This window comes from Melospiza melodia, chromosome 8 (genome assembly GCF_035770615.1).
Source record: "Melospiza melodia melodia isolate bMelMel2 chromosome 8, bMelMel2.pri, whole genome shotgun sequence".
NCBI classification, from domain to species: Eukaryota; Metazoa; Chordata; class Aves; order Passeriformes; family Passerellidae; genus Melospiza; species Melospiza melodia.
In genome coordinates this window covers 48,506-74,913 of record NC_086201.1, presented here as the reverse complement: position 1 = coordinate 74,913, position 26,408 = coordinate 48,506, and the positions used below count along the sequence as shown (strand labels likewise).

Genomic DNA, 26,408 nt, shown 5'->3' with positions numbered 1-26,408 from the left:
TGAAGGCGGAGGACGCCTCGGACGCCTCGGGAGACGCTGCTGGATGTACTGAAGCGAATCCTGCCGCTCCTGGAGGGTTATCCGGCTCCGCCCCGCCCACAGCCCTCAGGCTCCGCTCAGGGCTCCGCCCCCGCCGCGCCCCTTCCGCGGGGCCGGCCCGCGCGGCAGCAGTTCTCGCGGGAGCTGGGAGTGGCCGCGCCGGGCAGTCGGGCGGTCTCGCGCCGCCGCCATTGTGTTGCGGGAGTGCCGCGAGCGGGCGGCTCGGCCCGGCCCGGCCTGGCCTGCGCGGCGGCCCGGCCGTGACGGTGAGTACGGACCGCCCGCGGTGGGCCCGCCTGCGGCTCGGGCTGCGCCTGCTGCGGGGCCCCGCGCGCCCTGGCGGCCTCACGCCAGGGCCGGGGACACCATTTTGTGCCGTGCCGGGGCCGGCCCATCCGCCTTTCTCTCCGCCATCGCCGCCAACGGCCGCTCGGCTCCGCGCCCGCTCTCGTGGCGAGCTTGTTCCTCTCCGTCCACCTCGCGGCCTCCGCCCAGCCGTTGGGGCCGGATGCTGCCGGACTAGCGGGACCGGGTGCGGCCGCGGGGCCCGGCCGGGCCCGAGCCGTGCGAGCCGCTTCCCGGGGCCTGGCGGCGGAGGTGAGATGCCCTCGGCGGCTCTGCAGAGCACCTGCTGGCTGCGAGAACAGCCCAGCCTTAGGGCACCAGCCGCGGCAGCGTGGGCAGCCATCGACATTTGTAAATGTTCTTGCTCCTGAGAGGTTCCTGAGAGGCTCCCGAGTTATTTGTCAATTTCACTACATTGAAGGTTGAGAAAATAGCCGTAACGAGGAATTGCAGAGTCTGAGAGAAAGACTCGTGAGCTCTGTCTCGTTTGTCATTAAAACGTGATTGTAAGCTCCGAGGAAGACACGTGAGCATGTTTTCTCCCGAGGTTGCTCGGGAGGAAATCTTACGAATAGTTTTATTTTAAACCACACAAAAACATGTAGATATGAGAGCTCGAGTCTTAGGTAGAAGTGTCAGTGCATAGTTCCAAGCTAGAAGAATGAATTTAGGAGCAGGCAGTGAAGCTTATGCTTCCCTCTGATGGAGGGTACAAGATTGCTTAAAACTGGTAGTAATCATGGAAGCTGGCAAACACTTCACTTACTCTTAGACGCGATTACCTGAAATTGCTCCTCTTTTATTGATAGAGAGGGTCAAGGCAGAAGAGAAATATTTGCTCTCTGTGTTTTGTCAATCCCTTTTTGTGAAGGGCTATAAAAATGGACAGTTAAGGATAGTAACTGGTTTTGTCTTTTGAGATTGCATTGCTTTCCCTCAAAGACTGCTTGGATCTTTTATCATCGGTGGCTGTGTTAGGTCTAGTTCGTCTTTTACAAGGCTGTTGGAGGGATGACAGATCAAAGAAGGCAGGACATTTGATCTGTGTGCTCAAAATAGGCTGTGCAGCTCCACCTCCTTTTTCAAGTTGGCCATGTGTTTCTCAGGTATGACTAACAAGTTTTATTTCAGAACTTGATTTCTGACCAAGTTTTGAGAGGTATTGCATATGTCCCTTATTTCAGGAGGACCTAGAATTGTTTCAATTTTTTTCATGAGGTTTTGATTGCTGAGTAGTGTAACATGGCATAAGCTGGTGAAATATGTTGTTTTGATAAGAAGAGTGCTGCTCATTCTGCTGTACATGTTCTCATTTTTCTATTGTTGGGTATGAGTGTGAGTAGTGTTAAAATGATAGAGAAGCCAGAAGTGCATTTTTACTGGTTGATGTGATGAGAGTTCTCAATGAAGGGCACATCAGGTGTGATATTTGAGTAAGGTATACCTTTGCTTTTTGGCAACAACAGGCTTTTTAATCAGTTCAGACTACAACCCAGTTTCTGGTTCCATGATAATTGTTATTGTTTCCTCAGAGAAGACATTTAAGTATTTTTTGGTCTCACTACCTTCTGCATAAATTGAGGTATCTACTTTGTCATTACAGAACTTGCTACAGCATGTTAATTACCACTTGGGGTTTGTTGAATTCCTATGTGTGTAAACAAAATGTTTGAGGTTTTGAGTGTTTTTCTTCAGGAAAACCCTTAAGATAATGATACCATAAAATGAAACCATTCTCATTCTGAAATATTGTATACAAGCTCAATATTCCCCTTGCAGACAAGTATTATTGTGGTTTTAATAGTGTGGTTGTTTTTTTTAGCATGAGAGCATTGTATTGCTCTGTCCTGTGCTCTGTGATAGCTTAGCATGCTCACATTATTTATAACCACCTCATTGTGTTGCTATGATTCAGCATAAGCCTTGTATGTGTTTTGTTTGTATTCAAACCACCTATGAAGACAGTTGCATCTCAGGCTTTCAAGCTACAGTGCCTAAAATGGTATTGGGAGAACTCTGGGGAAAAAGTTCCAAGACCCAAAAGACATCTTACTAGTGTTGATCACTAGAGGTGAGGTGCCTAGATCTAGTTTTGTCTGTCTAGTAAATGGACATCATGGCTCCGTTGACTTCAGCTGCATCTCTGTTCCTCTGGGTAAGACTGTGAGGAAAGGCTGAAATAATTTGGGTTGTTTTGCCAGGAGAAGAGAAGCCTCTGGGGAAACCTCATTGCAGCCTTTCAGTACTTAAAAATGGTCTGTAAGAAAGATGGGGACAGACATTTAGTACAGCCTGTTGTGATAGGACAAGGAGTGAATTAAAGGAAGGCATTTTGTATGATGAGCATAGTGAACCATGGGCACAGATTGCCCTGAGAGGTGGTGGGTCGTCTGTTCCTGGAAACATGGAAGGTCACGTGGGATGGGACTCTGAGCCATGTGATCTCATTGAAGATGTCCCTGCTTATTGCAGGGTGGTTGGACTAGATGGCCTTGAAATATCCTTTCCAGTTCAAATTATTCTATGATTTCTGCTAGTTGGATTGCAAATAAATTTTATAATGGATGCCCAGAAATTGAAGAGCTCTTGGGCAGCAGATTTTTAAAAATTACTCATCTCAACAACATCTTTATTGAAAGGGAAAGGTAAAGTCTGATTTCCTTGACCTGAAGTTCTTTGCCTAGATCATAAGGCCTATCATATTCAGCATCTTTTCACTTCTGCATCAGACATGGCGGATGTAAAATGCTTATTCTTATGTTACTCTGATTGATCTTTATATAGCAGATCCTTCTTGTTTGCTGGCTGAAGCAAAGACTGCAGAAAAAAATTAAGGTAGTATGCAGGAAATGAATCACAATTTGTATACATAAACTGGCGCATTAAATTTTGCCTTTCCTATTGTGCTGCCTTAAGTTGGTTTAAACACCTTTTTTTGGGTATAGTTTCTGCAAGATTTCTTTACTTGTAGAAAGGAATACTCTACAGGTAGTATTATCCTGACATACTTGGATTGAAATCACGACCTGTGCTAATTTACAAGATTAGGCTGATGAGTAACATTGTCTGTCCTCTTGGGGCTACCATTGAAGGAGAAAATTAGTCTTGTGCCTATTTATGTACATCTGTAGAAGGAATTTGCTAATTTTGGACTCCATTTCATCTTTAGCAGGTAGTTGGCTCTGGTGTCCATTCTTCCACCCCATCCTGTTCTGTTTGAATGCTCTTAATCTGTTCTGTGGATGGTGCATAAGCAATTTTATTAGTATTAGATGATTTATAATTTAGTCTTTGAAGTTGTCTTACGCTTCTGTCTACTCCGCTGACTCATCTGGACATTAATTCCTACTAATGAGAACTTCCATTCTTTCTAGAACCTTTGCATTTTCCATGTGTGTCCATGTCTGACTTTTATCTATGCTATTTAATTCATCTGGTTCCACACCTATCTGAAACAAAGTAATTCAGAAACAGAATGATCCATAATAGAGGAGATAATGCCAGCACTCTTTGTTGAGTACTTAATAGTGCAGACTTGGATCCATTATTTTGTGTGTTTGTTTGTTGTATTTTATATCAGGTTAAAACACAGACGAACATTGCTTTGACTGTCAGATCTCATCAAGACGTACGGCTGTCCTGTCTAGCCTACACTAGTCTATATTATTGTGATATTTTAGTTTTATAGTTTGCAGCATTGATAGTTACTTTTTTACACTCATTGCAGCTTCATACTAGTACTAAACTTGTAGAGCACATCACGGCACATTACTCTGAAGGATAAATTAACTATCATTACAGTTTGAAAATAAATATGATTGTTATGTTTTACTGAATTATGATCCACTTGAAGTGCTGTAGTTTAGATAATTAGGCTTGTAATCAATTTCTTTTAAACTTCCACAATTAACTGGTTTTTTTTGAACTCTGGACTACTGCTTAGAACATTCTTATTGATACAGATGTGCTTACAACTTGAGAATTGCATAAATTGCTGAATGTTTACCAAAGGTTTTAAATGTAATCTGGGAAATTAATTTAATTAATTATTTCAGTGTATTGATGCAAAGTTGGGCAAGTGAGCATTTTAGATTCTTAACCAGATCTTGTTTACCTGGTGATGGCTTTGGCAAACACAAACAGGTTATTGCTGTTGGAAGGGTGGTCTAGAAGCAGATGTCCTCTGTAATATGGGCCAGTAGTTCTTTGGTAGACAAAGGTAAACAGTCACTTAAACCTGGTATACTTTAGAGTCCTACTTGCAATATTAAGCGTTTTGGCTGCTCTTGTATAGCTAGGTAACAAATAAGCATGCATGAGAGCAGTGGTTAAGGAAACTAACCTCAGCTGTCCATACTGTTAGGTCGATGGAGTTCTGTACAAACTAATTGGCTTTTACCAGGTAGAATATTTAATTCAGCGTGACTTGAGCAAAGATTAAAAGTCCTGAATATGTGGACTCACCTTGAAACTGCAGCCAGACATGAAGTGTGTCAGGATTGATGTAGCAGCTTTTTGCAGAATGTGATACTGATGGGCATGACTGAATTGTGGGAAAAAAGAGTGCTTTGTTGATGGATAGGGGTTTTTTTTTAATCAATATAGTTTACTCCTGTTCTCAAAAGGGTAGGCCAGAATTAGAAGTGGTTAAATAGACTGTACCACTTTGGCAAATCACCCTGTATCACTGGGATTCTCTGCCATCTGTTTGTTATGTGTCATGCTATTTTTCATGTACCACACCATTGAGGATACTGCAGTTTCCTTAAATTTTTTTAAGAGCTAACGTTTGTGGTCTGCTTCTGTCTCTACTGTCCTGAGAAAGAAGAAACTAGCTGTCCTGAGTTTTAGGTAAACATTAAGTCAGATCCCATTTCAAGGGCGGGGATGAGTATAGGAGCACATCTCATATGGAAAAGGCACCAGCATTTCTTTTGAAATGCCTAGAAAGAGTAAAAGGCACATAAACACTCAGCAAGTGAGAAGTCAGTTTATGAATACACTTGTGAGATAACCTGTGCTCCTTTGCCTATGTTAGTTTCCCTGGGAGCTGTCTTTGTAGAAGTTGAAGGCCGATAGATGCAGATGTGTTTTTTCACAGGAGGGTGAAGTTCCATAATTTCAACCCTGAGGAATAAATCTGAATATAATTTCTGCAAGTGTTGAGATGCAGTTCATTAGCAAAAATGTAATATATTAATTTGAGAAATCTGAGTAATCTGTTCCTGACTCATTTTGCATTAATATGAGTGCTGTGTGGTTCTTAAAGGAGTACCTCTTACACTTAAAATTGCAAGAATATATCGTAACCAAATCATAAAAGGCACTGTAGTTTTCTAATGAGGGATGGGAGGAGATGTAAAGAAGAGGTTACAAAAACTAGGATAAGAACTTGTTTCCCCATTTTGCTGATGCAGTCAGACCAAAGCACTGTGTAAATATTTGTATGTGTGAGTCATATTTATGTTACACCCAGAATGACCTGTGCCTATTTTGCATGAGTTCCCTGCTTCCATGAGAAAAAAATGATCAGTATGTCCTTGTACAGGATACAAAGGATGGAGTCAAAACCCTCAAGAATTCCTCGCAGGATATCTCTTCAACCTTCCAGCTCTCCTGTAGGATCTAGAACTGGAAACAGTTTATCTGGTGCATATAGTACAAGAGAATCTTCATGGAGATTAGAATCTGGATACCAGGTAATGTATTTTTTTTTTCCTTTTTTAAAGTATAAATAATTTTACAAGTGTCTTTTTTAACCAAGAAAAGCCCCAGAACTTAGACAAAAAAATTTCTAAAATGCAAGAATTTACTAACCAGGCCAGTGACAGTAATCAGTGAACTGGTAGTTCTAGATTTTCTGCTTTTACCTTCTCTTGTTTGTAGCTGCACCTTTAGAAATCAGCTGTTTAATGAATGAGAGGGCATTCTGATAATATGGATCTATTTTCTTATGAACCACTGCCATCCTAAATCTGGGTAAATGGAGTTTTTTCGAGGGAGACATGAGGGTTTTGTTTGAGCTTTGATGCGTGTAGGGCATTACACCTGATGTGTTGGTGATGCAAAAAGTACAGTATGTTGTCAGTTAACAAGGCTATACTGTTCTGCAGCACCTCCTGTGTTTATATTTTGAAAAGGTAAGAAGATGAGCTTTAGACTCTGTTGTGGTTTGACACTGGTCAAATGCCAGGCACCCACAACAGCTGCTCACTCACTCTCCCCTGCTACAGCTGGGCAGAGGAGGGAAGAGCTTAATGAAGGGTTCATGAGTTGAGATAAGGACTGTGACAAAACACTCCAAGGGCAAAACAGCCTTAACTTAAAGGTACAAAGTTAATTTATTACTAACAACATCAGAGGAGGATAATAAGAAGTAAAATAATCCCTGAAAACCACCTTTGCTTCTCCCAGCCCCTCCCTCCTTCCCAGTGACAGTGCATGGAGACAGGGCATGGGATTTTGGTCAGTTCCTCACCCGAGGTTTTCTTCCACTTGGCTCATGGTCCAGAGTCCTTCCCCTGTGAGGCCGAGGGGTCCTTCCCATGGTAGACAGTTCTCTCTGAACTTCTCCATCATGGGTCCATTCTCATGAGCAGCAGTCCTCCCAAAACTGCTGTGGCGTGGCTCACTCTTCCACAGGATGAAGGCCTCCAAAGACAGGCTGCTGCAGCCTGGGAGCAGGGGCCCTCTATCTCCATCAGGTCTGCCACTGAATCACAGCCATCTCCAGGAATTCACCTGCTCCAGTGTGAGCACCTCCCCCATGGGCTGCGAGCAGATCTCTGCATTCCCAGTGGACCCATGGGCTGCAGGAGGACAACCTGCTTTACCATGGTCTTCGCCACAGCCTGCAGAGGAATCTTGGTTCTGGTGCACCCCCTCCCCCTCCTTCTCCACTGACCTTGGTGTCACTGTGTTGTTTTCCCTCACATGTTCTCACCTTCTAATCTGTTGTGGCTGAAATTAAAACTGCATCCCTTCTTTTGTTTTGATTTCTGAAATCTGTCATCACAAGAGGTGTTACTACCATCTCTAATTGGCCTAGCCTTGACCAGCAGCCCATCCATCTTCAGCGCCATCAGCGCCGGGATTTGCTCTGCCGAGCATACTTGAAGCTTTCAGCAGCTAATTACAGAAGCCACCTCTCTGGCCCCCAAGGTTTTTGGCAGCTACCAAAAGCCACACTGCGCAAAACCAACAGAGACTCGCATGAGCCTGTCATGTCAGTTTGTTAGTACAGCTGGGCTTTCTGTGCACTGCATGGGACTTAAAAAAGGCCTTTTGCCATTTCACAAGCAGCATTTTATACTAACCAAACTACTTTTGTGGGGAAGGGTAGCTGTTCTCAAGAGGAAGTATTCATGCTGTGCAGGTACTTGCAGTTTTAGAGGGTATTATGGGAAGCAGAGATAAAACTACTGTAGAAATTATTTTTGATACTTGGAAGCAACAGATAGCAGTTTCACTCAGTTATCTTAGTACTTTTTTTGTGCTCCTGTCAGCAGTTCTCACCTCAATTTTGGGCCCAGAAATGTAAGCCCATTTTGGTCTTTGAAATTGCAGAAACTTAACTCTGTGATTAAATGTTCATATTTTTAAAAAATGGTTAGGAGTTTGGTCCCTGCTGGCAAGCTATCTGGGACATTGTATTATATAATGCCTTTTTGAGAAACAGTTTTACAAGTAGTAGAACATTATTTTTAGCACAATTAATTCTGTGTGCGTTACATTTTTGTTACCTTCAGCATGCATGTGCTTGTTGTTATATAGGCTAGAATATATAGGCTGAATGTACAAGGGGAAGCAGTTGTCAGTAATTTTTGTATTTTGGAGTCCTGCATGTTTTTTGCTGTCTGGCTGCTCAGCAAAAGCAAATTGAGCAATCTTACTCTTTTGTCGAGATATGTGGACACAGTCCACACAGTATACGTATACTGAAAGCCATTGATCACAAGTCTTCAGCTGAACTGGTGCTGTTAAAAGATTTTGACACAACATATCTTTAATTATTTCATTTATTACATGAATTGCAGTGTGTTCACTGCACTGTGTATTCTTTTGACTATTTCCTGTTGAGCAAAGTGATTCTGAGCTGAGGAATGATCTCATAACACTTGCCAGTTAAAACAGCAGGGAAAATATTTGTATAAAAGATTATGTTATATCCCTTTTTTCCACTCCCAGTTTGTAGAAGGTAGTCTGAGAACTCATTACACAACACTGGTGCTTAGTGATAAAACTGTAGGAAGCTCCCTCTCTTGACTAACCTTTGGTATTTACAGAGCTGGAAGGAACAAATTGCCTTATTGCTGGCAGGTTAAGATTACAGAGCAAGAAAGTTTAAGTCCAGTCAGATAGGAATACAAAGGACAGGCATTTTCACTTTGTTAATCCATTAAGAAATCTACCATAAAATATTTAAGATCTAGTTCAGTTACAAATAATTAAACATCTGTCATTTAGAAGAAAAACTTGAACTATCAGTAATTCTTTAGGTATAAGGAGGACTTGGATTTTTGATACAGAATTTCTATAGAGAGAACACTTGATTATAAGTTAACTCAAAAACTTCTGGGACAGATCAGTCAAATTTATATTTGGTTTTGATTAGGGCTAGCAAATATGAAGGGTTTCTATTGGATGGGTTTGTTGTTTTGTTGTTTTTTTTTTCATGTACATATGGAATTGTACGTCATGCACTTTTGAGATCAATCTGGGTACTAACCCCTGCTTATCTGAGGCGGCATAACGAAGAGGTTAATTGTAAACTAATCAGATGTATGGGATATAGTGTTGTTGCCAGGTAACTTTAAAATAAAAAAATCGAATTAGTGTCATGGTATGAGAAAGAAAATCATATCCTTTATGATTCAACATAGTAAACATTTTATGACAAGTGAATTATAAGTTTATTTTTTTTTTTTTTGCAGTGGAGGCATAGGGTCAAGAGCAGTTAATAAAATTGTTGTGAATGTTTTCCTGATAACATTTTTCAGCTGCTGAAAACACACACCATAGCCAGAATACCTTATGTAGAGCTTTAATTGTTAAATTCTGACAAGGGATTTTAAATAATCTGAAGCTGAAATGAAGGAAGAAAACAAGCTGAGATTTTTGTATTGTTTTGGTTTGGCTTTGAATGCTTCATTGTTGCTTTTAAGAAATGGTGACAGCAACTACTGTGTTTGTAGTACTCATAGTTCATAGAAGGAGAATGGACAAATAATCACTCAAAAATGCTGCTTAGTGTTAATAAAATTATTGCATTTCTGTTATTTCTATTAATTTTTGTAATCTCCATTATTATTCTATGGAGCAAATGAAATTGCAGTCTCTTTCCTCAGTTATAACCTATTCATTGAAATTCAGCTTGTTTTAGTGGCCATAGAGGTGCTTTTTTTGTCATAGAGACCCTTTCTACACCTGTGGGGTTTTTTGCATAACACTTGAAAATCAGGCCCTTAATTCTGCTCAGTTGCTGCAGTACCTAAGTCAGGCCCAATGCCTCAGAAGCCTTACATTTTGACTTTTTATTGTCCTAGTTCAAAACAGAGGACAGATGAAGGAGCTGCTATAAAGTACTTAAAAAAACGGAATAACAAAACTTCCCTTTTGCCAGTGGTTCTCTCTAAGCCTGTTTCATTTCTTGGCTGTCCCTCAAAGTTTCTTAATAAATGTTCCCAGATTTGTTACTGCATCCACTTCCCTGTATTTTCAATACTCAGACCAGATACTGAGTTATTTTTAAGTTACAAGATGCATATGATAATCACGTTGTTCTTCAGGAATCCGGTGTATTGAATAGTTCCAGTAGAGACTGGAGAATTGGAGAGAGGGACACCCGTGAAACTCCTTGGAAGCTTACAGCGTCGTCTCCAACGCGCTACTCAGGGACACTTGATCACCCTCATTCTGGAAGATTTTTGGGAAGCAGAGGCAGATTGGTGAGAACTGTTAATGTGTGATAATTGGGAAAAAAGATTGAAACCCCAGAGTTTTACTTCAGTCTTCCCAATCTGAAAAGCTGCCTGCAGGGGCTCTCTGTAATGTTTTTAGATAAGTAGATCTTACTAATTCAAGTTGGAGCAAAAACTAGAAGATAGCAGTGTTTAAAAACATTCAGAGGGTGAAAATAGTGATGTATATTAGTTTTACTAAGAGTTAAGAAATACATTTAAAGTCAGTAGCTTTGTAAAAGTCCATTTAAAAAGAAAAAAGGAGGGGGTGATTAGAATCACAGACAAGTTATAGACCTGTGAATGGCAAAGTTCATATTACTTACACTTGCTCCCTCAGGTATTTCCCGGGGTGGGAGTGTGTTTCTTGGGTGGTGCTAGCTTTGTGAGTTAACACAAAGTGCATGGGTTTGGAGACCTACTTTAGGACATTTACTTGCGAGGTGTAGTTCATAGTCTGATTGTTCTTACTTACAAGCAAAAGAATGGTTACTTGAGATTCAAGACTCAGGCCCTGAGAGTTTGTCTTAACTGGGTTCTGCAATGTGCCGTGGTTACTCCCAAGAATAAAGTAGTTTGCTTGTGGCATGCTTATGCATTGTAGAGTGACAGAAGAATACTTTAAAGCACGGTAGAAATATTAAGATAAGAAAAGCAGAAAACTGTGAACAAGTTTGGCGGGACGATAGTGAAATAAAAATTCTACTCGCTTTCAAAGGGAAAGATGTTTGGGCTCACATCATTAAAGAGGTGTTGGTTTTCTTAGGTGAGTCAAAGGTGAAGACACTGAGATATTGGAGGGCGGGGAGGGAGGAACTAGTGTGCATGTGTTGGTCTTCAGGGGAGGTCATGGTAGATGTCTACCTGTAGTTTAAATGCAAATGGAATCTGTGCTTCTAAGTGGTCTACATATCTAGTTAAATTAGTGCTATGGTTTTCAAGGTAAAAACCATTGTTTCCCCGATTAAAGTTGATTATTCTCTTGAAGTAAATTCTAATGCAAGTGAACCTTGCAGAAGATACTCTGAAAATTCCACATATCAAGTAGTAAATTACTAAAATAAAAGTGATATGTTAAATAGAAGATTAGTAAGGGAAAGTATTCTGGCTTTGTACTTGGTTTCTGAATGTTGGTTTGTTTCCCTGTTTTTTTATGGTGAGATGAGGGAAATACTTGAAAGACTTCTTAGTGTGAAAGAGTAAGAAGTTGTGGCTTAAACTTAGTAAAAACCATAACTAAGTAGAAATAAACCACAGATATTATGTACTCTAATTTGGTTGATCTTTAAAGGATCTTGGTTGTGGATAGTTTCTGGAAAGACAAACAGCTCAATTCAGCTTTTTGATTGAGCTTAATTTTTTCTTTTTTATATGAAAAAAAATAAACCTGAAGTATTTAAAATAGAAGATGAATGCCTTACCTGTAAGTAACCAGATAAACAGCTTTGTAGGCTATTCCAAGCTTTTTTTTCTAGGTGCTATAGAAATGTATATAGTGCTAATTTTTGAAGACTGTTTTATTTCGGTGCTGTACACTGCAAAAGTTGCTTTATACATGTTCTTTACTCTGAAGTCCTTCAGTTGTGCTTGAGCTTGTTGTAATCAAAATATACTTGTTTCAAACAATTTTCCTGAAGCTCACTCCTTCGCTAATTATATTTTAGGTTGATAAAAAGTAAGTTTTGGCCATTTCTGGACAGCAAGATACGTTCCCTTGGGGATCCGTGAAGCTATATTTGATTGTGTTTATAGCATCTTATAGGCCAGGAATATAATTTTTCCCCCTTTTTGCAACAATTTTTTGTTGTAAGCCACATCTATCTGGAAAGGAAATAAAATGTTGAATGTTACAGAAACTGAGTTTTGTTGGTAGGACTGTATTGAGTAAACCTAGAAATACTAATCAAGAGCACAAGCATAATTCCTACTTTATTTTTAAAGAAAAGGTTTTGTATCTGAAGCTATTCTTTACAATGTTTGTGAGTTTTACGTTATGTACAAGTGTATAAGTGCATCTGATGTACTATGTAATTTATTTTTTAATGTTATTTCAGTCTACATCTTCCTCTCATTTCACATCTGGATCTTATGGTGAGTCTGAGAGAACTCAGGGAGCGTGGGACATGGGAGCATGTCCAAGATTGCATAGCCAGCAGCAAGATAGTGATTCAAAGAGACCTAAACTATCTTGTACATCTACCTCTTCTGCAAGAAGTAATGGCTTGGCTGCCTTTTCAGGTGAGCGGTTGATTCCTTGAGCTGAGTTACGTCAAAATTGTCTGAGTAGTAAGATGAGGTTTTACCAAGTTTTAAAAGACTTGCTTCAAGTATTATGCCTTTATCTTTCTTAATGAATGAAAATTTATGCCTGTCTGAAAAGTATGTTCACAATGATAACAGTGTTCAAAGTTCCGAGTATGATGTTTACATGGTCTTTTGAAAGTCCAGTTGTACTCAAACCATTTCAGAATTATTACCTGTACCTATTCCATTTGTGGTCAGGCTGAACTTCATAGCTCAAACATACCTTCATTGGTTAGGATGTCAAGAAAAGAATGAGTGCAGCTGCTCTTATTTCATGAGTCAGATACTGTTGATACATCAATGTGTGCCAGGGACAGCAGAAAGGAAATCTTTACCATGCTTAGCAATATGTTCAAGCACTGCATCATGGCTTGTTAGAGCACTGTCGTTAGGGGTTGGGGAAGAAAGTGTTCCTTTTTTAGCAGGGCCTGAACTCATTCTCTAGGAGCTCTTTCAGGAAAACCTGAGATTTTCATTGAAGCTGTGGGTAAGTTCATGAAACTTGGATAGACAGAATTTATGCAATATGCCAGGAGAAGTCTAGAGCTTAGGAAGTAACAGCCAAAACCCTATGCTAAAAATATTTCTAAACCATTTTGATAAAGATCATTAAATTAATTCAGATTACCCTTGTGAGTATGGATTATTTTTTTTTTTTAATAAACCTTATGGAATTGCATAGATATCCAAATAAAAATTAATAAATTCTTGCTCAAACCTCAGTATTATTGATACTTTCTTACTCTGTTAATAAAACGACAACCATGAACATTTCTCATTGTGTAGGACTGTTTATCTTTACATTTCTATGTTGGTTGGTTGTCACACTGTCGACCAATGAGTGCTTAAATTTCTTTTTCTAAGTTAGCAATGAAGTGATATCAAGGTGAATTTTTCAGAGCTGTTGAAGACTCTTTTGGAGCTAGAGTTTTGTCCCCAGCTGATGTATATACAGCTTGCTATGCAGTTGTTGGAGCTGCTAACAAAAACCAAGACCCGTTTTTACGCTGAAGTGTTTTACTCTGTAATATGAACAAGGAGAGTGCTAGTCATTGTTCTTGAAGTTGTGTCTAAACTGCATTTAAGCTTCATCAGCTGTTTTTATGAGAAATGAAATTTCATTTAAGTAATGTCAAGTGGAATGGCAGTATTTGCTAAGTCTTAAGCTGCTGTTTTGCTATAATGTGAAACCTTTTTAAAAATTAGCTACCATTAGGAAGCAAGATGCTACTTCTCTTCCTCTTGTATCTTGTAATAGTTAATGGGTCTGACTCTTCACAAAAGTATTACTACTTTTTAGCTTTCAGAGCCAACTTTCTGCAAGATGAAGTAAGTGCCTGCATCAGCAGAGTGCACTTAGCTTTATGTTGGCAGCTGGGTCCTTGGTCAGCCTAGTGGCAATGTTAAACTTGCCCTTGATATGAATAGCAAAAATGTCTGTATAAGTGCCAGTTTTAATGGACTTTTAGATGATTACAAAAACAGGGGATTTATTTACTTTTTCTGTCTAGATTCCTCCTGGAGATGCAGTAGGATTCCTAGATCTTCATCAGTAATGCTTGGCTCCCTTGGAAGTGATCTGGTTAGAGAGCGAACACCGTTAGAAAGAAGAACAGATCTGTCCGTTAATAACCTGCTGGATCCCAGCTATGGAAACAGTGACTTTTCACCTTCAACATGTATGTTTCGTGTAACTGAAAGCTCATAAACCTACAGTTTGTAGGGCTTTTAGTACCTTAACATGTTCATAGGATCACAGAATGATTTAGTTTGGAAGGCACCTTTTGTTCCACCTCCTGCCATGGGCAGGGACACTTTCCACTATCCCAGATTGCTTAAAGCCTCATCCAATGTGGTCTTGAACACTTCCAGGGATGGAGCATCCAAAACTTTGCTGGGCATGTTTTTCTAACATTTTATTCAAAACACAAACACAAAATAGATGTTAAAGTATCCTTTTAAATAAAATTGGTTGGCCACTTCCCATGCGTTGACCAAACCATTGAAGGATATATGTATGGTCTAGCTTGTAGATGCATTGTGGTGTTGATGATTGCCACTGTAACTCTGTGATTACTCAGTAAAGCTCATTTCTTATTTGTCTTAAAATCTCTTTGTATTTAGGTATGTGAAGAGAAATAATGTTGATTTGACCTAGGGAACTTTTTTCTTAAAGGTGCATATTATCTCTTTTTGTTTGGGTTCTCAAATGGTTATTAGGGAAAACTGTTAGGACACTGAGAATAAAAATGAATAAACACACACTTGACATGAGAGGTTTGTCTCGTGGCAACTGCTAGGACTAGTAAGGACTTCAGCAGTGTAGTTTTCACTTTCTGTTCAGAGTGCTGTGATGTTCTAGAGCTGTGTCAGGGGAAGCTCACCATTAGTTTTGATCTGCAACCTTTTGCAGATGCATTAGTTGTATTTTGTAATGCAGAAGTTAAAGAAAATTCCACGTTTCTAAGTATAGAAGATAAGCAGAAAAGCTAAAATCTACTTTCAGCATTTGTCCTGGAGCCTTGCCTTGGCAGAAGAGTATATTTTAATGTCATTATACTCGTAGCACTTTTTAGTAAGTGGACAGTTCAGCTACTCTACCTGGTAGAGCCTTATGGGAGAAGTGGACTGGGGAGCAGCCTTGCTTTGTACTGTCTATGCTGCATTTCTAGCAGTAGTCCTATTAAGTGCTATTAAAAAACTCCCAGCTGTGTTCCCTGATGTGTAATCAAAAGCATCTGGTAGATGATTGGCATCTGTGCAGATGTTTCATTAGCTGGAATCTGCCAGATAAATAAAGCTCATCTTGAGCAGTAAATTGTGATTGCAATGCAGAACCCATTAAAAGAAAGTCACTAAAACTGCAAAGATGAAAGTTTTAAAATTGAGACTACATAGAGAGCTTCTGTTTCCTACCTTCATCTGTCCATGCTTGTTTCTTCTTCCCCCTTTTCCCGCCCACAACCACCCAGTGCAGCTATTTGAGGAAGGGCTCTAGCCACCTCAGCTGCTTCATGTGAACTATGGTTCATCTACAGTGGAGTTGTTCTCAGTGTGTTGAGATACTCAGGCAGCATTTACAGAAGATGTTCTTGTTAGAATGATAGAATGGTATGGGTTGGAAGGGACCTTTAAAGTCCCCTAGTCCAATCCCCCTGCAGTGAGCATGGACATCTTCATTTAGGACAGGTTGCCTAGAGCCCTGTTGAACCTAACCTTGAATGTTTCCTGATGTGTATGTGCGCATCATCATAGTATTTTCCTTTGCTTTTCTGCAACAGATCTTCAAGACAGGCCTGCCTCTTCATACGCAGAGGGAGCAAGACCAAAAGAAAACTCCTTAAGCACTTTGAGGCTGAATGCACCCATGAACCGCCAGTTGCCTTCTGATCATCAGCCATCTTTTTTCAACAGAGACTCTAACGTGAGCTCTTCAAGATCCAGCTATTCTTTAAGACAAAGGAGAAATGAATTGGAATCTTCCCAGAGGAGTGTGCAGCCAGCATTTTCTCTTAGTGCCATTAGAGATGAAACCCCTTCCTCAAGTGGTTCCGAAAGGATTTTATCTTCTCAGAGGTCATTGAATGAGTCTGCAGCTGACAGTGAAGGGAGGCGCACAACCAGACAGCTGCTGTCTCGTTTAGCATCTAGTATGTCATCCACATTTTTCTCTCGAAGGTCTAGCCAAGACCCGTTGCATACAAGATCGTTAGGCCCTGAAGAGTCAACAGCGGTCCCAAGAGTTCAAGCTACTGCTCTGTCAAGTAGTAATGGAGCTGCAACTCCGGGGGTTCCAGGACTTCAGTCATCTGAAACTTCTCAGGGGTTCAGTTTTCTTGGACGAAGGTGGGGTTTATCAGGAGTTTCACAGAATCGCAGCTCTGACTCTGATGGGGAAAGTTACAGACCAGACACTGAAAGTAGGAGCACAGGATCCTGGTTGTCGTCCTCTTTGAGGAACAGATGTACACCTCTCTTTTCCAGAAGAAGAAGAGAAGGAAGAGATGAATCTGCAAGGATCTCTACCCCTGATTCAACTGCTAGATCACAACATGTCTTTAGAAGGAGAGAGTCAGGTGAGGGCACTTCTCTTGAAGCATCGGATAGCCCTCCTCGGTCTTCTGTGAGCAGACCAACGCCTGCAGTATCTGTTATTTCTACAGCTACTGCCTCCCCACCAGATTCAGCCTCCAGTGGAAGAGGTTCAGGAATTCTGCCTGCTTCTCTCTTTCGCTTTGCAGTGCCTCCAACATTAGGAAGCAGTCTGTCTGACAATCTTATGATAACTGTAGATATTATTCCCTCTGGCTGGAATCAGTCTGATGGACAAGAAAGTGGCAAGTCTAAAATACCACCTTCAAGAGATCCAGAAAGACTCCAGAAAATAAAGGAAAGGTAAGTTAGTATGTTCTTTTGGAACAGTAAAATGTACCTGTTCTAATCTGAGAGGGCTTTCTGCAATCATGATTTTAAAAGAAAACTTTCTTGTAGAGGAGGTGGCAACTCAGTTGTATTCTCACTTTTGTCTTTGAAGAAGTTTGTTTTAATTCTCATGCATTTGAGAACAGTTTGATAAGTGGAATTCTGAAAAAGTCCTTCTTCAAAAAGTCCTACGTGAAATGTCACAGCGTTTGTTGGTGTTGCATCCTATTCAGCCTGCTTTTAGAAGATTCTGAAGATGAAGAGGGTGACATGTGCAGAATTTGTCAGATGTCCTCTTCAAGTTCTGACAACCTTTTAATAGAGCCATGCAAATGCACTGGAAGTCTGCAGTATGTTCACCAGGAGTGCATGAAAAAATGGCTGCAGTCGAAGATAAATTCAGGTAAAGCAAACTCTAGACCAAGGTAGACTTCCAGTTATACTGGGAGGCTTATTGGAAGAATTGCACCTACTGGGGTATTTAGTTGAAAAGCGAGCAGTGGGGACAAACTGCTGCTGCTACAAAAAGTAGTATGGCACTTCCAGGCTTTTTGTGTTCTGTGCAGCTTCTCATGTGAGTAGTTGCAAGAACTGTATTTTTTGTTTAGGGAACTGCATTTTTTGGGGTTGTCTACTAAGATATTGAACAAAAGATAACGTTGCAGAAGTGTAGCTTTAGAATTACTCTGCCACTTCAGTGGTACCACTTTGAGTGGCATTTGTTCCCCACCCTTCCTTATGGAAATGATTGTGCTTTTTTTCCAAGACTTCTATAGCTGAGCTAACTGTTAGCAGTGATAGAAATTTGAAAATCCAGAAATTATTTTGAATTGTAACTAAAGTATGTTAATTTTTTCTTAAAGATACTAACTCCCATTCAAGGCACTTTAAAAATGCTTGTTCAAAAATTACTAAAAGTGCATATATAATTCTTTAAGAAACATTTCAGATATTGCATGCTGTAGAAATATTTTTGTAACAGATTGATTGACTGATTTGTAACTGTTACCTGCAGTATTCTTAAAAGTAGGTGGCTTGATAGAATACATGAAATACTTTATAACCAAAGGAAGGTGCTAGTATCTGACCTTTTTGCTCAGCACCAGAGATCAGTAAAGGGATGTTTTAGAAGCCTCAGCTTGTAGAAGAAAAATAATTTGAATTATTTAGCTATATATGAAGACATAAGTCCGCTATCAACTTGCTTTGTTCATCTTGTTGCTTATGGAGGAGTCTTTTTTAAAACTGGTACTTCAGACAAAATGTTACTTAACAATAACTTTGTTGTGGTGTATTTATTCTTACTTTTGTGTGTATTTGAATTACACAGTAAAATTCAGAAAGCCCAAGAAGCGATTTTATGCCATACTTGCAGGAAGAAGCATATTAATTCCCAGTGTGAATGTGAGGCAAAATAGGTGCAGCTGGATAGAGAATAAACATTCTACAGCGTTTAAATTCTGACAGTAGCAGATGTCACTACATTCCTATGAGAGGCTTGCTTTTCTTCTAGCCTTGCTCTGCAAAATAAAGTCAAAAATTACGTAGAGTTTTTAATGTTTATATGAGTGTGTTGTATGTTATAGACTGTTGAAACTTGACACTGAGTTTTCCCCTTGCCCACCACCCCACCAGGTTCTTCTTTGGAAGCAGTGACAACTTGTGAATTGTGCAAAGAGAAGTTGCATCTCAATCTGGAAGACTTTGACATTCATGAACTTTATAGGGCACATGCAAATGAACAAGTTAGTATATTTTACCTTATTTGGTAAGTGTTGCTTTAGTGCTGGGAGGGCACTCTTTAGAGAAGCCAAATGCATCTCCATTTCAGAAGGGCTGTTATGCGTATAAAGTAATGTTAATGTGGAACAGATTTTTCTCCTCAATATTCCAACTACCACTACCTTCCTGCTATGCTTCCTACAGCTGAGCTTTCAGTAAGTGTAACATATCTCTTTCCTTAGTTGCATGTCTGTCATCTAGCTTTGTAATCCACTGTCTGTGCCACATAGGTGCAGTGTGAATTCTAGCATGATTATATTGAATTTCATAGTCAGGCATTGTTGTCACTTTTAGCTGTTTTTGAACACAGTTTAGCAGTTGTTTTAAACATACAATTACAAATTTCTTTTATTTCATTAGAGTGGTAGAAACTAACCTCTGTTCTAGCAGTTTCTAACTGCTCCTTCAAATAATTTCCTAGCTTAAAAATAATCAAAGGCCCCTGGTATAACTTTTGTTATTTAAAATAGAATATCTTTGACCCATTGGATTGTGTAGTATTTAAAAAAGAGTAAATAACACAAAGCTGGTGTTTTTAATGAACTCTATTCAGAGGGGTTTTCGCTATTCTCTGGGTTGTAATCTGACAATATATGAAGATTAATGCTATTAGCTTACCTCAGATATTTAAAGAAAATACCAAGTTGTAAGAATCCGTGCCAAGTGACATCAATTTTGGGGCAAAACATGAACCTCTAATTTTTTTATTATTTAAAGTAAGTTCTTACCCTAGTACTCGAATTCCTATCAATCGAGGAAGTCTCTGAAAAGTTTTTCTCAAGATATCTTGTTTTAGTGCTAGTGCTTATTGGTTGCTGTCACTGCACTTTAATAGAAATAAGAACTGTGAATTTTTTTCCTAAAGAATTGACTAAATTTTCTGTTCAGCAGTAGCATTTTTAAAATTTTTCTTTTATCTTAGCAGGTAAAGGAATTTCTCAAATATTTATAACATCATAACACTCTTAAAATATATTCCTTTATTTTGGCTTTCTGTAAAGCCTTGAGACCACAGAGAAGAAACCAGCAATCCTGGTTTGATTTCCCCAAGTGATATAATACCCTGATTCGCACATTCTTTCCTCTGAACTAATCAGGCTGACAGATCTAATTTGTAGAACTCTATTTATCTTCAAGGATAACATGTTAGATTTGGGGTGGATGGGAAGGACCAGAGGTATAAATAGCTTTTCAGCAACTTAAAATTTTTTGTATTACATTTTCCTGATTCTTTCGAACAACTAGAGATAACTCTGTAATGATTTCATTAAAAATCTAATTGTTGTTCTACTTGAATAATATAGGCAGATGTATTACTGACATTCTGAATGTTTCTTTTGATCTCCTTTAAGGCAGACTATGAATTTATCAGCTCTGGTCTCTACCTTGTAGTGTTGTTACACTTATGCGAGCAGCGCTTTTCTGATTTGTTAGGAACTGCAAATGAGGCCAGCACACGTGTCAGAGTAAGTATGCAGTGATTTTCTGGCAGGAATTACTCATACAGAGAATTTGGAAGCAGATTGTTACGTTAAGTGACCTAGGAGCTAGATACCCAAGAAACACACTTTTAAAACAAATTTAGGTTTAAAATGGGCTGTGCTTGTCAGTGTGCTGTTTGATTGGAAGCTGAAGGTACTACATAATTGCAGGTACTCTGCTACAGAATAGTTTCTGTCAAAGTTGTTGGTAATTCATTAGTTAGCACACATTTAGCACAGAGCATACAGTTAGCATACATGTTGTCGTGATTATTGTGAATTTATGCAAAACCTCTCTCTGTGCCAAACATGCAGTTAAGAATGCTGGACTACCTGATTTGTTGAATTTTTCTCATTATGCAAGTCTGTATTGCAAAGGACTAGAACTTGTGCTTGTCTAGCGCACTAGACTAGTGCTTGTCGGCTAGAGCACATCTAAATGTGTACTTGAATATTAACATTCTGCAACAGCCTATAGCTGTAGTGTGAGTTCTCTGGCATTAGTCCAAACCCTTTATTAGGTGCGTTTGACTGCATTCTCGTTGCTTGAAAGGTCCAGCTTAGGGACATGTTAAGTACACCTTTAACCAGTAAGAGATCAGCATACAGAGTTCTTTCTACACAGTGATTCACTCATAAATCCAGTTTGCTACATGTTTATTTGATACTAGATAATTAATCAGTGCTCTTAGTCAACTGAGCTCCTGAAAAGCCAGTTATTTTTAGTGCTTTTTTCTTACAAAGGAGTGACAGTATTAACCTTTTCCTGTGCATATGGGAATGGTTGACTGCTAGCAGGTAGTAGATATTTGGAAGAGGCAGGACTGTGCTCTATCTAATCTTTTAATTTATTAGAGCATGCTCCTCTTTCCTCTACAGATCCAACATAGAGCTTGTATTCCATGCTCCAGTTTCTGTGCTGCAAGTGTAGAGATATAAAAGACACATGATATAATTGTAGTCAGCATCCAGCACAGATTGTTAGCTTGAGTGTATTGCAGAATATGTTTTTACTGGTTTCCCATCAGAGGAGGCATTACATACTTCTGTGTGTGACACTGCATTTTAAACTAGTGAGAGCATCAATGCTAATATTTTATATCAAGCATATGAGTAAGCTGTGGAAACTCTTATCTGCTGTGTCTCAGTATCTGGGCTTTTAACTGAAGCAGTGATGCAGATTGGCAGTGACGAAAACCACTTGGCTGAGACTTTTTAATCGTAGGAATTTTGGCTTTGGATTTTGATACCATGTATTTCTTACATCAAACCACCACTGTGCCCAATAGTAATCATGCTCTTAAGATTTTAATTATAAACAAGAACTTAAGTGTATTTATGAATTTTTCCTGAACCACATTCATTTAGAGGGTTCTGTTTTGTCATATTAGTTGTGAATTATATGAAATGGATTTAACTAATGCAAGTCCTTACTGTGATTGTTTTTCTGCATCAGAGTTTCTAGGAATGGTTTTCATTGAACTGACACTTGTTTATGTTTGATGCTTTCAAAATCGATGTGTTCTACAGACTGTAGAACATGAAGATGATGTCACAAGTTGCTACCACGAACATTTTGCAGCTGAAATAACTGTGTAATAGCAATTTGAAGCCTAGTGTGTGGGGATTTATGTTAAATTTCACATTGTTTTTTGGAAGTTGGGCAAATGGGTTAGGTAACCAAGATCTGTCATGAAGCTTTGGGATGTAAAAAGTGAAGAAAAATTTGCTAACTTGTTGCAAATTTCTGCAGATAACTTTGCAACTTTTAAACTACTTTCTCTCTGCCTTGTTTCTAGTTTATTAACCTTGCAAGAACTCTTCAGGCACATATGGAAGATATTGAAAGTAGGTGCTTCCCCTCTTTTCCTCCCCTCCCACTAGATCAACTCAAAGATAATGAGTACAATCCTCCTTGCCAAGATTCATAATACTGAACATGATTACTGAAAACCTTACTCAGCAGTGCTTTTTCCATCATCAGTAGAATTTTTCTGAGGAGGAGCCAATTTAATTCTCCATTATTAACTTCCCAACAGCACTGAGTTGTTTAGACCACAGTAGTGTTATCTGGAATCGATAATAAAATTCCTTAGTAGTTAGAGTTTGGTTATTGTAGTTCTGGTAATTCATAATTACAGGATAAATGGTGACCTTCAGGTTGCTGCCTTTTACAAGAGAAAGTAGGAAAATAGTATGAAAGAAACATTTAGAATTGAATTTTATTAATTGAATTGAATTACTGTATTTAAATTAGACACTTGTATTGCCAGTTTTCTTCTTTTTCTTGCCCTCTTCCCCCCTTTGTTTTTTTCCATTCATACGCACTTTTTGGTTGTGTGGGTTCCTTGATCAGATCTGTCAGACCTCTTGAATGAAGTCAGAAGGTTGCCAATTTTGGCAAACCAAAGGATTAGCCTACTTTTCATCTAATGGCTTTTTTTTTTAATGTGTTTAAATTCAACACTATATGCTGATACATCTAAATTTCTGGTAAATGTACTCTGGATCTATTTCTGAGCATGTTGAATAGGCAGTAGAAGGGTAGTTGGTCTACCCTTTTTTTCGTAGTGTGCATGTGTCTGTCAACTTCATGTGGGTTTTCAGTACACAGGATGCATTTGGAATACTATAAAGAAAGGGAGTGTGTGTGTGTGTGTGTGAAAGAGGGAGTTCTGGTTCAAGGTGATTATTTCTGCATTCAGAGCGGTCAAAAGTAGACTTGAGTTATGAATTCATTCCTAAGTTATGTGCATCCTTACTAGAGGAAAAATTAATGAGTGTCATTTAACTCCTTAGTTCAATCTGTATTTGATTCAGCCTTTAACTTGCAGGTGAGGAATACTGAGTTCTAGATTTATTATTGATGCGCTTCAGTTACATTTCTCTTCTAAAAACTGAAGAAGCAAGGAGTCAGACTTTTCTTCTTTCTGTGTTCAGGGATGGAACATGTTACTCCACTATAAATACTTTCTTGTCTGCAGACCTGGCTTAAGAGGATACATTAAATTCCTGTTACAGAGAGGCTAACATGTTACAAACCTAATGTAGATGTGTGCATGGGCTTTTCTACCATAGTTGACAAGTGTATATTTGTCTTTTGACTCACCTTGCAACGACAAATCCTGTGCATATGCGGGCGTTGTGTTCATCTTGCATATGCTGAAAGGACTGGAGTGGAGAGAGGAGCTTCTTCCAAGTAGGCCCAGGTTGCATTAAGATATATATATATATATATATATATATATATATATAAAATGTAAGAGTCTGTTTACACTGCTGGATCATTCTAGGTATTTTAGTATCCAAATTTTTAACTTAATTTTAACTTAGGTTGGGTGCTGCTGTCATGGATTGAGTATATCCTCCTCTGACTACTGCTGGAATTAGCCATGCTAAGCACTACATAAAAGTTGAATCTCTGGCTTAATTAAGTTTTCTCCCTCTTATTTTGAGGAAGGAGAGTAGGAGGACACAGCATATTGTATGTTCTGTTGAGTTTTGATTTGAAAATGCTGCATTTTTAGGACATGAGATGCATTTAAGAATTAAGTTATGTGATTACTCAAGGTTTGGGTGGGTATTGCAGTCTGCTATTTAATATTATAAAATCACTTATTTCTTCTATTCATCCTAAAGTGCTTTAATTTTTCACACATTTTTGTCAAGGCTTCTGATTACACTGTGTTGTTCCAACAGCTTCTGAAGATGACTCTGAAGACTGATGCTGGTAGAACTTTCATACTGCAAGAAACAAACAGAATTGCTGCAGAAATGCTGAACTGGCAAGAACAACATCAACATGCATTTGTTTTATTCCTCACCTTAGTAAAATGCGTATTGAATATTACTGTAGTTTTTGAAGCATTGTTGAATTCAAAATCAACTGCTGCACAGTGGAGCTCAGTAGACTTGAGAACTACTCAGCATGTGTGCGGATTAGATACGTAGAAAGCAACTTCCCTTTTTAAATTATGAGGATGTTGTACTTTGTTTTGGAAGACATCAGATTCTGAATATTTAAGGAAGCTCTATCTCCCTTTGTGTTTTCTTCTTACTGTAGTCAGACTTCTGGCTTTGTCTTACCGAGTTTTGCTCCTGTACTGGCACTAAGTGGTTATAGGGGGTTTCAGGGGGAGGGTGGGGATGCCCGTGTACTTAAATAGGTTTTGTTAAGGTGTTCTTAAATGCCTCTTTTGCTGCATCATATAACTGATTGCTTCCATTGTTAATGAATGAACCGGAGGATAAGCAAGATACCATAGAGATTGTTTGGATTTAGGCTTATATGAAGACTATTATTTAACTCAAAAAGCAATAAGAACTTGCAGTGGTCTTTTAATACTTGGTGATGGCTTTTTTTATGTACCAGTTTGGAAATCTGAGATTATATTTGATATCATGTGGCTGTTCCATTATGGAATATTGCAGGTGTGAACTCTTGCATTTCAGCATTCCTGGCAGATATGCAACTTGATAAAGACCTAAGGTTGTGTAATTTAATCAGACTTTTTTTAGATCCCACCTTCACTGTTCAAAGCACCGGTTATCAGTGTGTTTTCTAGTGTTGTCACTTCTTTATAAATAAAGACAAAAGAGGTATGCATCTCTGCTGGTATTGTCCATTTCATTTAAATGTGGATATCTACCAGAACTTACACTTGAAGACATAGAAAGCTGGAGTCTGTGGGATATCTTCACTAATGTTTCTGAATTCTTACCCAGATATTTAAGATAGTTCTGACCATTTTGGATTGAAATGCTTTCTATAAATGGTGGTACAATAAATTCTTAAACATGTATTGGAATTGTATGTCCTACAGATACATGTTCGTTTTGTAATTACCTCAGTAAACAATGTGTTGGCAAAGAGTGCAGTATGTTGAAATGCCATGAGTTTAGTTTATTGTTGCAGTACGTAAAACTAACTTCTGCAGAGGAAAGGATGTGCCTTACTAGCTGAAATGAACTCGTGATTTGCAGAGTTACCTTTGCTAGCATTACATGAGTTGGGCTGTCATCTGTAAGGCTTGAAAGAATGGAATGCTAAGGAAACTGCAGATTTCTATGCCCATTCTGGTAACTTCAGGCATTTGGTGCCAGCACTTACGAGTATTATTCAGTAATTAGTTGAAATACAGCTCCGGGACATTAATCTGAAAAGTGAAGGTCCCAGCATATGTGAAGATTTTTCCTACTCATTTATGAAGAAGGTGAATTGAAGTTTATAATAAATGTTCAATCCTTGCTGAGGTGGCTGGTACCGCTTAATAAAATGTCATACAGTGAAGCAGTCAGTATTTTATATGCACTCAATACATTTAGGGTTACAAGCATGGGTTCTGATACCCTAATAAATTGATGACTTGAAGGATATTTAAAAAAATTTCCCTCGGTCTTTGTAACAAAACACCATTCCACGAAGGTGAGCGATGTAAGGAGCTCCACGTACAAATGTGGTTGAAGTGATATTGTGTTCGATGTTGTACAGCCTTGTCGAGCTTTATTGCAAATGAAACGGTGACATGGGTGAATACCCAGGTGAATTGGTGAAGAGTAGAGGGTCTGATTGCACCAGTTGGGAAGAATGGTGCCCCCAGACCCGGCTGCCTTCTCCAAGGAGGGCTGCCTGATGAGAATTGTTATCGAAAAGAGCGTTGTGTGGTTTTTTTGCTGGCAGTTGTTTGGCTGTTGGAGGTATCTTGATGTTTTTGGAACATATTGGTGGGAATTTGATGCTGGTTTTTTTTTCATTTTATTTAGGAATTGGATTTTAAATGTACAATTATAACTATAACTATATTTAAACAAAAAAAAATAGATGTGTAGAAATAGGAATAAGCCACTTTTATATTTGCGGTCTATTTTAAAAATTCAACATGTAACAGAAGTCATTATATATTACAATAAGATATTCTATTTTTAATAGAGTATTGTGTATGTTTATAGATATATAAATAGAGACTATAAACATAGACACAAGCCAAACAGAAAAATAAATGTAGCAATGTATTGCAAATATATGCAGATATATAAAAAATGATCAAATAATTGTAAATATCAAATTACATCAATT

The 26,408-nt window shown here is 38.9% G+C and overlaps 1 protein-coding gene across 4 annotated transcripts; it reads left to right on the top strand.

Moving 5' to 3' along the window:
- Nucleotides 1-217: 217 nt before the first annotated feature.
- Nucleotides 218-24,938, top strand: MARCHF7 (membrane associated ring-CH-type finger 7). 4 transcript variants are annotated; one of them, XR_010028513.1, is made up of 11 exons: nucleotides 218-305; nucleotides 5,933-6,083; nucleotides 10,173-10,331; nucleotides 12,398-12,581; nucleotides 14,159-14,326; nucleotides 15,929-17,042; nucleotides 17,303-17,472; nucleotides 18,705-18,837; nucleotides 20,204-20,317; nucleotides 22,132-22,180; nucleotides 24,032-24,122. XR_010028513.1 is itself a non-coding variant. In XM_063161434.1 (11 exons), exons 2-11 carry the CDS (start codon nucleotides 5,943-5,945, stop codon nucleotides 24,055-24,057), a joined length of 2,235 nt encoding a protein of 744 aa, XP_063017504.1. In that variant the 5' UTR covers nucleotides 218-305; nucleotides 5,933-5,942; the 3' UTR covers nucleotides 24,058-24,938. The 4 variants fall into 4 exon arrangements, 2 of the variants coding, with proteins under 2 accessions (XP_063017504.1, XP_063017503.1); XM_063161434.1 differs by having other exon boundaries at nucleotides 18,705-18,814; nucleotides 24,032-24,938; XR_010028514.1 differs by lacking the exon at nucleotides 22,132-22,180 and having other exon boundaries at nucleotides 24,032-24,172.
- Nucleotides 24,939-26,408: the final 1,470 nt, after the last annotated feature.